Source organism: Scyliorhinus canicula, chromosome 19 (assembly GCF_902713615.1).
Source record: "Scyliorhinus canicula chromosome 19, sScyCan1.1, whole genome shotgun sequence".
Taxonomy (NCBI): domain Eukaryota; kingdom Metazoa; phylum Chordata; class Chondrichthyes; order Carcharhiniformes; family Scyliorhinidae; genus Scyliorhinus; species Scyliorhinus canicula.
The window spans coordinates 97,363,421-97,375,173 of record NC_052164.1 but is presented as its reverse complement, the minus strand read 5'-3'; the positions used below and the strand labels follow the sequence as shown (position 1 = coordinate 97,375,173).

The following is an 11,753-nucleotide window of genomic DNA, read 5'->3' as shown; positions in this document are numbered from 1 at the left end:
AGTATCCTAAAATAGAAAAAAATGCCTGCCTCGTTCTGATGCTTAAAGAGCCCAGCCATGCATTCAAAGAGGCTGGAGCTAAGTGGGAGCTGGAGGGCTGCTAATAGCAGACTTGGATCTCGGTCCCAACATCTGCCTTCGCCTTCCCTCAAACTCCAAGGGCTTGACTACCCCTCAAGATATGCAGAGGGATTTTCCTGCTTATTAATTTTGTCCCCTCCTTCAGCTGAAGGTGCTGTTAACTCTTTGCTGGGGTTCTGCTCTATGGATACCGATAGCCTTGTCCATATGGATTTTATCCCACCCTAGGCTCGACTTAAGTGTTGATCAGTTTTCTGCTCATGGGAATGTTGGGCATGAGGCTCATAATCCTGACCACACTTACTGTCCGCATACAGAATGGTTGATCTTTCCAATGCAGAAGACCATTCGGCCCGCTGCACAATGCCAGCTCTCAACAACATTCCAATAAGTGATGTTCCCCTGCCCCATCTTTTGTCTACTTTTCTTCTTCAAATATTGCTCATTTCGTTTTTAAACACTTTTCCCAACTTCTCTCTTCATACTAAGATCTTAAATTCAAGCCCTTCATTTGTTAACTCATCAACTATAGATCCTGACCAAAGTTCAGCACCTTGAAATCTTGCTGTCAGATCTTTCAACATTCTCTGCTCCAATGAAAATTTCTGGCCTTATTTCTGCCTTTGGGTTTTCAATAGCGATTGATATATGGTGCTGGTTTAGCACAGTGGGCTAAACAGCTGGCTTGTAATGCAGAACAAGCCAGCAGCGCGAGTTTAATTGGCCTCCCTGAACAGGCACCAGAATGTGGTGACTGGCGGCTTTTCACAGTAACTTCACTGAAGCTTACTTGAGGCAATAAGCAATTATTATTATTATGGTGGTCTAGTCATACTCATGTGCAGTTTCCCCAGCCAGCTTTCCCTCTTTTCTGCAACAGGTTCTGAGGCCAATTAATAATAATCTTTATTGTCACAAGTAGGCTCACATTAACACTGCAATGAAGTTACTGTGAAAATCTCCTCGTCGCCACATTCAGGCGCCTGTTCGGGTACACAGGGAGAATTCAGAATGTCCAAATTCCAGCCCTTCTATCATTTATCTTACTGACTCATCATAAAATAAAGTTTGATCCTTGGAGGCCCTATGCCTGTTGGATTTAGCTGGTCACTTGCAGGCCACTGCGGAGCATTTTCTCACACTATCCATGTGCTTACGGACACAGTGTGCAGAAGGTTGGCCAGAGAGGGAGAAAGAAAACAGGGGCAGAGTGATATAGCGGTAATGCTGCAGAACTGGTAATCCAGCGGCTGGCCTAACGCTTCACAGAGCTGATTTCAAATCTGAGCACACCTTGAGGGCATTTAAATTTCATGAATAAATGTGGAATAAAATGCGAGTGTCTTTAATAATGGTCACGAAACTACCGGAACGTTGTAAAAACTCATCATGTTCACGAATGTCCTTACGGGAGAAAATCAACCATCCTTGTGTAGTCTGGCCTACATGTGGCTGGTTTAGCTCACCAGGCTAAATCGCTGGCTTTTAAAGCAGGCCAGCAGCACGGTTCAATTCCCGTACCAGCCTCCCCGGACAGGTGCCTGGAATGTGGCGACGAGGTGATTTTCACAGTAACTTCATTGCAATTGTTATAGGTGAAAATATTCACACGAAGGCCTTTTGATGAGCAAAGAAGCAGTTTATTATATCAGAATTCTGGGAGAAAGGCCTGAGGCTCCGCAGCCTTTAGACTTCTCACTTGAGCTAAGGTTCACACGGGTTAATATACAGATTCGAAAGCGAAATCAGTTTGTAATCTCATTTACATACAGCCAATCACCTTTATTCGCATCACAATTCATTACATGCAACTAATTAGTCCTCCATTATCTCAGTCCATGCCATAAATGGTTACTAGTTTGTAATCTACAGCCTTTTCCTGTTGTTGTGAATTCTTCAGCTTGTGGCTAGCTGGGCAGAGCAGGGATATCTTCAGGCATTCAGACCTTGGGCAAAGTTTGTTAATAGTCCATTGTCTCTGAGTACGCACCTGGTGATGAGTCATTTGTTTTGCACACAGGGCTGTTATTCCAGCAGCAGACATGGAAAGTACAGCAAACTGCAGAGTTAGATACAATTTGCAACATAGTTAAGAATTAGTTATATATTGTAAAAAGCAGGATTTCCTGCCAATATGTCCCACAATCAATGTTAATGCAATAAGCCTTCTTGTGACACTAATAAAGGTGATTTTTTTTTTTTAGACACAATCAGTGGAACTGTATGCCATGGTCACTATATATATATTTTATTCGTCCATGGGATGTTGGCATCGCAGGCTGGGCCAGCATTTATTGCCCATTCCTATTTGCCCTTGAAGAGCAGTTAAGTGACCCACATTGCTGTGGGTCTGGAGTCACAAGTAGGCCAGACCAGGTAAGGACGACAGATTTCCTTCCCTAAAGGACATTAATAAATCAGATGGGTTTTTCCGACAATAGACAATGGTTTCACGGTCATCAATAGACTTTAAATTCCAGATTTTTTTATTGAATTCAAATTTCACCATCTGCAGTGGCGGGATTTGAAGCTGGGTCCCCAGAACATTACTCTGTGTCTCTGGTCTACTAGTCCAGTGACAATTCTGCCTCACTATGGAGAAGGGCCAGAAAATGCCGCAAACTGTTCAAAACTCCATTGACTCCGGGAGGAGCCATAGAATTCGGCCCAATGCCTCACCTGCAAGTGATGACATGATCCCAAAGTTATTTTTATGTCCTTCAGCTAAATAAGGGGCCCAATTTAGCTTAGTTGGCTGGACAGCTGGCTTGTAATGAGCGAGGCCAGCAGCGAGGGTTCAATTCCAGTACCGGCTGAGGTTATTCAACCTTTCCCCTCATCTGAGGTGTGGTGACCCTCAGGTTAAATCACCACCAGTCAGCTCTGTCCCTCGAAGGGGATAGCAGCCTATGGTCGTCTGGGACAATGGCGACTTTACTTCACAAATAAAACAAATGGAAAATGCTTAGACAAGAACTTTTTCACCAAAGCTGCGCTCCTTTCCCAGGATTGAGCTGTGACAATATTGAACACAAGATGACTCAAACTTGATTTCCTCTGACATTTTAATGCAGTTTTACAATATAGGCAGTGGTAATTTGCAATTGAAAAGGCAAATCATTGCAGAAAGTGGTACATCTTTGAAAATATGCATGCAGGTTATATATAACAGGTTATTAAGAGTGTATGAATTTAGTGTTGGGTTTATCTCCTCAGAACTCAGGGTTAAATTCCCCTGATGGCAGTTACGTTAATTCATGTATGTCATGCATGTGAAATTATCTTGTCAACTGTTTAACTGTTATTTGAAACAGGTTAAGAAACTATTCTGCTGTTATAAAATTGCCCCTCAGTATCCAAAAAAAAGATGTGTAAGTTAGGTTAAAGGGTTATTAGGATAGGGTGGGGGAGTGAGCTTGGGCGGAGTGCTCCTTCAGAGGCCGCTGCAGACTCGATGGGCCAAATGGCCTCCTTCTGCACTGTAGGGATTCTATGATATACCCTGGCGTTAATATTATATGCTTGGTGTAAAATGTAATTAATGTTGCTTCTCATTCTGACAACAATAGAAGGCAGTTTAGTTGAGGCTGTAAACTTGATATTGTATATGGCACAACACTATTGTAAGAGGAAAGCACTTCCACGCCTTGTGTTTCGGAGCTGTAACTGGCACTGAAACACAATCCGTACAAAGCAGTTATCACAATGGCCCAGGCCTTTGTGTGTCTTGCTCTGCTACAATTTTCTCCCTCCTCCTCTTGTTGGGGTGCACCGCCCCACTTATGGCCAGGCATCCAGTGGCCGTTGATTGTGTGTTCACTTAAATAGTCAGAGCTGGCTGTTTAACCATGGTGGGGCGTCACAACTAGGTCCAACCCATTATTTTCCTGCCTATGCACGATTCCATGGATCAGACTGGATGGTTATCACAGAAACGTTACAGCACAGAAGGAGGCCATTTGGCCCATCTTGTCCATGCCAGGCCAAGTACACCCAGGTGTTCTTTCTAATTCCACCTTCCTGCACCCGATCCATAGGCCTGTAGCTTACAGCACTTAAGGTGCAGATCCAGATACTTTTTAAAGAGTTTCTGCCTCCACCGCCAACTGGGGCAGTGAATTCCAAACTCACACTACCCTCTGCGTGAAAAAGTTCTTCCCATGTCCCCTCTACACCCTCTGCCACTGATCTTGAATCTATGTTCCTGGTTCTACAATTCTCCGTGGAGGGAAACAATTGTATCCTGTCCACTCTACCACTTCCCCTCATAATTTTGTACATCTCAATTAAGTCACCCCTCAACCTTCTTTGTTCCAAGGAAAATAACCCCAACCTATCCAATCTCTCCTCATAGCCACACTTTTCCAGCCCTGACGACATTCATCTAAACCTCCTCTGCACTCTCTCCACAGCAATAACGTACTTCCTGTAATGTGGTGACCAGAACTGCACGCAATACTCCAGTTATGGCCTCACCAGTGTTTATACAATTCCAACATTATATCCTGACTTTTATATTCTATACCTCTGCCAATGAAGGAGAGCATTCCAGATGCTTTCTTTATAACCTTGTCTACTTGAACTGCTGTCTTTAGGGGCCTGTGTACTTGTACTCCAAGATCATAAGCAGGACCCGAGCTGATGTTTCTCCTCCTACCCCAAGGTTGATTAAGCAATTGAAATGAAATGAAAATGAAAATCGCTTATTGTCACGAGTAGGCTTCAATGAAGTTACTGTGAAAAGCCCCTAGTCGCCACATTCCGGCACCTGTTTGGGGAGGCTGTTACAGGAATTGAACCATGCTCCTGGCCTGCCTTGGTTTGCTTTGCAAAACCAGCGATTTAGCTCAGTGTGCTAACAACAACCAGAGAATCACTCCATCTGAAAACTAGGGTATTGAGTCTGAAACATCCTGGGACTGTACAACTTAGTGGCATGTACAATTTGTTTGTTAACTCTTTAGGGAAGGACTTCTGCTGCTTATGTATGTTACATTTATAATTTCTTCCAGTGTGAAAACTTACCACATGGCAGTTAATATTTAAGATAAACTCTCAGGGGTTCATTTGTTGTGGTTTTGCACAGGTTAATGCACTCAATGTATCTCTTTGTATGTTTCCTCCACATAGGCAAACAAGCACTTCGAGTGGCAAGTGCAAAATAGTATAAAAAGTGTGGCCACAACCCCACCATGTCTCACCATGGGCGTGATTCTCCCAAAAGGGAACAAGGTCCCCTCGCGAGCGTGTTTAGCCGCGTGTTTCCCGATGCTCGCAGTGCCGTCTCGCTTACTGCCTTGCTCTAATGTGCAGATTTGCCAAAACGTGATCCCATTCTGGGCGGGATTTACATTGCAACATCTCGCAAGATCGCATTGGATCTCGCAAGACGTTGCGAAATGGGTAGATCCCGGGAGCAGGATCATCGGCCACGCTGCGCCACGGCGAGCTGCTGTTCGGGCACAGCGTGGCTGTTGGATCACATCCCGTGTCTCAAAGATTGGCAGGACTGCACCAGCAAGCTTAACAACCAGCTTGTAGTGAAAGGTACATTATTGGAAGGATGTTAGACATCGTTATCCAGATAGATTGGGATCTATAGTCAATATTGAGAGAAATTCTCAACACATATCAAGTCAAGCCTGTATCTGCTATATAAAAACATCTGTGATGCAGAGAAGGGAGAATGACATGAATAGAAAATGTATGTGTAAGACTGTGGGTATGTGTGGATACATGTACATATATATTTGTATATGTTTGTGTGTGCACAGATACACCACGTTGTGTGTGCATATGTGTGTTTTTTTGTTCATTCATGGATTGTGGGCATTGCTGGCTGGGCTAGCATTTATTGCCCATCCCTGAGGGCATTTAAGAGTCAACCACATTGCTGTGGGTCTGGAGTCACATGTAGGCCAGACCAGGTATGGACGGCAGATTTCCTTCCCTAAAGGACATTAGTGAACCAGATGGGTTTTTACGACAATCGACAATGGTTTCCTGGTCATCCTTAGACTTTTAATTCCAGATTTTTTTATTGAATTCAAGTTTTATCATCTGCAGTGGTGGGATTGGAACCCTGGTCCTCAGAGTATTATTACCCCGGGTGTCTGCATTACTAATCCAGCGACAACCATTGACCACGGCCTCCCTGAGGCAGTGAAGGAGGTGTTCATGAAACATTTAGAAGTTTGGGCTGAGAACGAAAGTCCCATTTATTAGTCCAAAAGGGGTTAAACTGTCTGCGACATAGGTAATTCCAATATAGAAATGAGCCCATGCTGCAATCAAATATGTTTCTGCAAAGGGACAGAATTGGTGGAAATGGTGAGAAGCGGTGAAGTGGGGTTCAGCTCTGAAAAATACAGCTCGTTGGATGTAAAGACGTTTTTCTTGTTCCTATATTCTTAATATTAATAGAGAAGAGAAAGCGTAGGACTGAAGAGACAAATAATATTCAGAAATAATGATTGAAAGAGAGCTCCCACTAAATCTATCTCCCTTTTTTACAAACATGTTTGCTCATAAAAGGGCAGACGACCGTCTCACAACCCCAGCATTTCTGAATTTCATGAGATGAATATTGTCGGTGGCCACAGACGTTGCATTGATCCTTGACATCCGCTTCCTTGGCCATCGTCTGTTCGCTTATCAGCTTCCTCAGATCTTTCTTGACCAGGTCATTTGCGTAGGCGATATCCACCACCGTTATCCGTTTGGGGTCCCAGACGCAGTCTTCTTCTTTTTGACTCGGAATGGACTGCATCCCGCAATTTGGTGGGACCCAGGCACAGTCGTAGCCTTGCTGATGCCAGGTTTTTTGCAGGGGATGGTTATCCTTGTCTATTTTCTTCACTTTTCCAACTCTAACTTTCAGCTTGAAGACCACTCTGTCAGTTTTCGGTACTGTCTTTGGGTACACCCTTGCTTTATTCCTATCTCTGCTAATGTATACCCCTGGACCCAGGAGTCCATCTACGGATGGTACAAACCCTGAACATATTATTTTTGCGGCATTGTTTTTGTGGGTCCCGTGGTACATGGTATAGCCTCTACCATCTTGAAGCTTTTGCCCCGGTTTCAGATGCCCTTTATCCTCATTGATGGCCTCCCAGCCGTAAAATGTAATGGACATTTTTTGGTATTTATCACCTTCTCCTGCAGTCGCGTGAGACCTGTAATGGAAAACATTTACATGGTATTGCTAAGGTCTCGGCCACAGACATAAGTACACTGATGCTGATGTTTAACTCCTGGCCTAGGTGATTGGTTTATTTATGGTTGACTGACAGATTAATAGATACTTTTAGATTTCCTTGGGGAGCATGCACCCTTGTTCTCGACTGTCGCCAGGTGAGGGAATTGTTTCTATCTATCTTTCCTCTCAAATCCTTCAATTGCATTAAACAGCAGGATTAGAACATTCCATAATATTCCATACATGTCTAGACTGTGTAACCTGCACTCCTGATTTAATCCTTTTAGTCCCAGTGCTTTACCAGGATGTTGCTTGGTCTGGACCGTATCAGCTATGAGGAGAGATTGGACAAACTCGGATTGTTTTCGCTGGAATGAAGGAGGTTGAGGGGGTGACCTGTTGGAGGTTTACAAAATTATGAAGGGCATGGACAGAGTGGATAGTCAGGATCTTTTTCCGAGGGTGGAAGTCAATTACCAGGCGACATAGGTTTAAGGTGAAGGGGGAAAGTTTAAAGGAGATGTGCGAGGCAAGTTTCTTTACACAGAGGGTGGCAAGTGCCTGGAACTCGCTGCTGGTGAATACGGTGGAAGCAGATATGATGGCGATGTTTAAGAGGTGCCTTGACAAATATATGAGGAGGGTGGGAATAGAGGGATACAGACCCCGGAAGTGCAGAGGTTTTAATTTATACCGGCATCATGATCCTGTTCCTGTGCTGTTCTTTGTTGTTCTTTGCCTTTTTGGTGAATATTTGAACTCCTGGGATTACTCCACTGTCAGAGATTGAGCATGCTCAATACTGTACTTCACACAGGGTGAAGACAATAGGCGGGAGGTCGGAGAATCGCCTGGGGCCGGCGTCAATCCCGCCCCCGCCGTGTCCCGAATTGTCCGCCCCCCGAGATTCTGCGGGGGCGGGAATCGCGCCGCGCCAGTCGGCAGGCCCCCCGCAGTGATTCTCCGGCCCGCAATGGGCCGAAGTCCCACCGCTGACAGGCCTCTCCCGCCGGCGTGGAGTAAACAACCTACATGACTGGTGGGATTGGCGGCGCGGGCGGGATCCGGGGTTCTGGGGGTTGTGCGGGGCGTTCTGACCCCGGGGGGTGCCCCCACGGTGGCCTGACCCAGAATCAGGGCCCACCGATCGCCGGCGGGCCTGTGCCGTGGGGGCACTTTTTTTCTTCCACCTTCGCCATGGTCTTCACCATGGCGGAGGCGGAAGAGACCCACTCCTCTGCGCATGTGCCGGTATGACGTCTGCAGCCGCGCATGCGCGGACTTACGCCGGCTGGCGAAGTCCTTTGGGCCCCGGCTGCCGTGGCACCAAAGGCCATTCACGCCAGCCGGCGGAGTGGGAACCACTCAGGCGCAGGCCTAGCCCCTCAATGTGAGGGTTTGGCCCCTAAAGGTGCGGAAGATTCTGGCCTCGGGTCACTGTCTGTAGGGAGTTTGCTCGTTCTCCCCGTGTCTGCGTCAGTTTCCTCCGGGTGCTCCGGTTTCCTCCCACAGTCCAAAGATGTGCAGGTTAGGTGGATTGGCCATGCTAAATTGCCCCATAGTGTCCAAAAGGTTAGGTGGGGTTACTGGGATAGTGGGCCTAGGTCGGGTACTCTTTCAGAGGATCGGTGCAGACTCGATGGGCTGAATGGCCTCCTTCGGCACTGTAAGGATTCTATGATATTTTTTAAATTTAGAGAACCCAATTCATTTTTTCCAATTAAGCGGCAATTTAGCGTGGCCAATCCACCTACCTTGCACATCTTTGGGCTGTGGGAGCGAAACCCACGCAAACATGCGAGAATGTGCAAACTCCACACGGACAGTGACCCAGAGCCGGGACCGAACCTGAGAAATTGGCGCCATGAGACAGCAGTGCTAACCACTGCACCACCATACTGCCCCAGGGATTCTATGATAAGGCAGCCCAGCCCAGCCCCTGTGGGGCCAAACGGGCACAGGTGGTGTTGAGGATAGCAGTGGATACATCATGCTCCCTCTCTCCAGGGGCACCCGGCTCTGAATGCAGCCGTGGTAGAGGGGTACACAGCTGGGTGTGGGCAGAGTATTATCGCGGCCTATTGGCTTGTTCACAAGCTTAATGACCCTTGATTATTTATTTGAATAGGGCAGGCGGGCTGTGGATTTCAGTTCCCACTCATCCCAAGCATCACGGGGACAAGTTTGGGGGGTGGGTGAAGGATGGTGGAGTTGGCACCCACCTTATTTTACGTGCCCTCCCCTGTCGAAAGCACGGCCAGAGGGGCACAAAACTGCAGCCTCAAGGTGATCACTGTTAATAAGGAATTCAGTCAGGAGAAACCTCCTTACTCCAAAGAGAGGTGAGGAACTCATTGCCCCAGGAATGGATGAAGTAATGGAAACAGGTGAATTTCAGTGGGATCCAGGTAGGTACAAGAGGGGGAGAAGGTAGAGAAGGATATGCTGATAGGGTGGATGAGAGACCGAGAGGAGTGAAGCACAAACAGGCCTATTTCTGTGCTGCAGAATTCAGTACAACCTACCCCCCCCCCTCCCCCCCCCCGTGTTAGTCAAGTTAACTATCCCAAATGCATCAACCAGCAAAATTAACAAAAACGTCAGACAGGAACCCGGGCGGGTTGGATACAAGAAGTTGCAGAAAGTTGTTCAAAAGTTCTCAGAGAGGAGCGGGTCTGAGAAATAGCCCATGTCTGCCACACACACACACACACACACACACAACTTTCTCAGCCTCAGTCAGTGAGACGTGTTGTCTGATGGGGTAACGAATGGTTCCTGTGGCATTTGCAACATCCCATTTTCCACTCTCTGCAATTCAGCACATCTACCCGGGAATTTAAACATCCTTACCGCTGCCAACCTTTAAACGGGTCGATTTCCCGCTCAGTGTAAAATAGCGACAGTCACCTAAAAGCTCTTTCCAAAATTCAGAATGAAAACCCCACTTTACCTCCGGCTTGGCTATTCCTGCCGACACTGATCAGAGACGGAAAACGAAACCAACTTTGTTCTCCAAACCGATTTACTTTCGGTTCTGCCAGGACAGACCTTCAATTGGCCACGATTGCAGCAATGTTGGTTCACGCTACCGATTTCCAATTGATTTCCAAATCTTTCCCTGTGATTTTTATTTCCAGTGCTCCAAATGTGCTGCACTTTGTCCTTGAAATTGAACCTTGTAAAGAGAACAGTGATCCTATTTTACAAACACCGACCCCCCCCCCCCCCCCTTCCCCTCCCTGGAGGGTACATTCAGATGTGAGCAGGAGAGAGGTTTACCACAGATTCCAGGGGTGAGAAATTTCAGTTACGAGGCACAGTAACTTCATTGCAGTGTTAATGTAAGATTACTTGTGACAGTCAAGATTATTATTAGAGATTGGAGGGGTTCAATTCCAGCTGTCTGTGCAGAGTTTGCACATTCTCCGCATGTCTGGGTGGGTTTCCTCCCACAGTCCAACCATGTGCCGGTTAGGTGGATTGGCCAGGCTAAAATTGCACCCTCGTGTCCAAGGATGTTCAAGTCAAGTAGATTGGCCATGATCAATGCACAGGGTTACAGGGATAGGGTGGCGGACTGAGCCTGGGTAGAGAGCTTTTTCGGAGGCTCGGTACAGACTTGATGTCCCAAATAGCACATAGAACAGTACAGCACAGAACAGGCCCTTCGGCCCTCAATGTTGTGCCGAGCCATGGTCACCCTACTCAAACCCACGTATCCACCCTATACCCGTAACCCAACAACCCCCCCCCCCCCCTTAACCTTACTTTATTTAGGACACTACGGGCAATTTAGCATGGCCAATCCACCTAACCCGCACATCTTTGGACTGTGGGAGGAAACCGGAGCACCCGGAGGAAACTCATGCACACAGGGGGAGGACGTGCAGACTCCACACAGACAGTGACCCAGCCGGGAATCGAACCTGGGACCCTGGAGCTGTGAAGCATTTCACCTCATTCTGCACTGTAAAGAATCTATGGATCCGATTGGGTAATGAGTCTTTTTGCTTTACAATTGGCGTAAGAAGGCAGTGAGTTGCAAGGGCGGATGTGTTGGCCGACTAATGGCTGAAACCTGGAAATAGGGGCAGGATTCTCTGATCCAGGGGCGGAACGGTGGCACAGTGGTTAGCATTGCTGCCTACGGCCCTGAGGACCCGGGTTCGAATCCCGGCCCTGGGCCACTGTCTGTGAGGAGTTTGCACATTCTCCCCGTGTCTGCGTGGGTTTCACCCCCACAACCCAAAGATGTGCAGGTTAGGTGGATTGGCCATGTTAAATTGCTCCTTACTTGAAAAAAATGAATTGGATATTCTAAATTTTTTTTAAAAAGGATTCTCTGATCCTGAGGCTAAGTGTTCACATCGTCGTAAACAGAACAAGAACAGAACAGAACACACAGTGCAGAAGGAGGCCATTCTGCCCATCGAGTCTGCACCGACCCACATAAGCCCTCACTTCCACC

At 46.9% G+C, this 11,753-nt stretch overlaps 1 protein-coding gene across 2 annotated transcripts; it reads right to left on the bottom strand.

Moving 5' to 3' along the window:
- Window positions 1-6,488: 6,488 nt before the first annotated feature.
- On the bottom strand, window positions 6,489-10,389 carry LOC119954307. 2 transcript variants are annotated; one of them, XM_038779421.1, is made up of 2 exons: window positions 10,236-10,389; window positions 6,489-7,259 (listed from the first exon to the last, which is right to left on the bottom strand). In XM_038779421.1, the coding sequence occupies exon 2, from the start codon at window positions 7,217-7,219 to the stop codon at window positions 6,578-6,580; it is 642 nt and encodes a 213-aa protein (XP_038635349.1). In that variant the 5' UTR covers window positions 7,220-7,259; window positions 10,236-10,389; the 3' UTR covers window positions 6,489-6,577. The 2 variants fall into 2 exon arrangements, with proteins under 2 accessions (XP_038635349.1, XP_038635348.1); XM_038779420.1 differs by having other exon boundaries at window positions 10,136-10,382.
- Window positions 10,390-11,753: the final 1,364 nt, after the last annotated feature.

What these genes read in the sequence shown, in the direction of transcription:
- LOC119954307 (XM_038779421.1), bottom strand. Translation starts at nt 7,219, where the DNA reads ATGTCCATTACATTTTACGGCTGGGAGGCCATCAATGAGGATAAAGGG.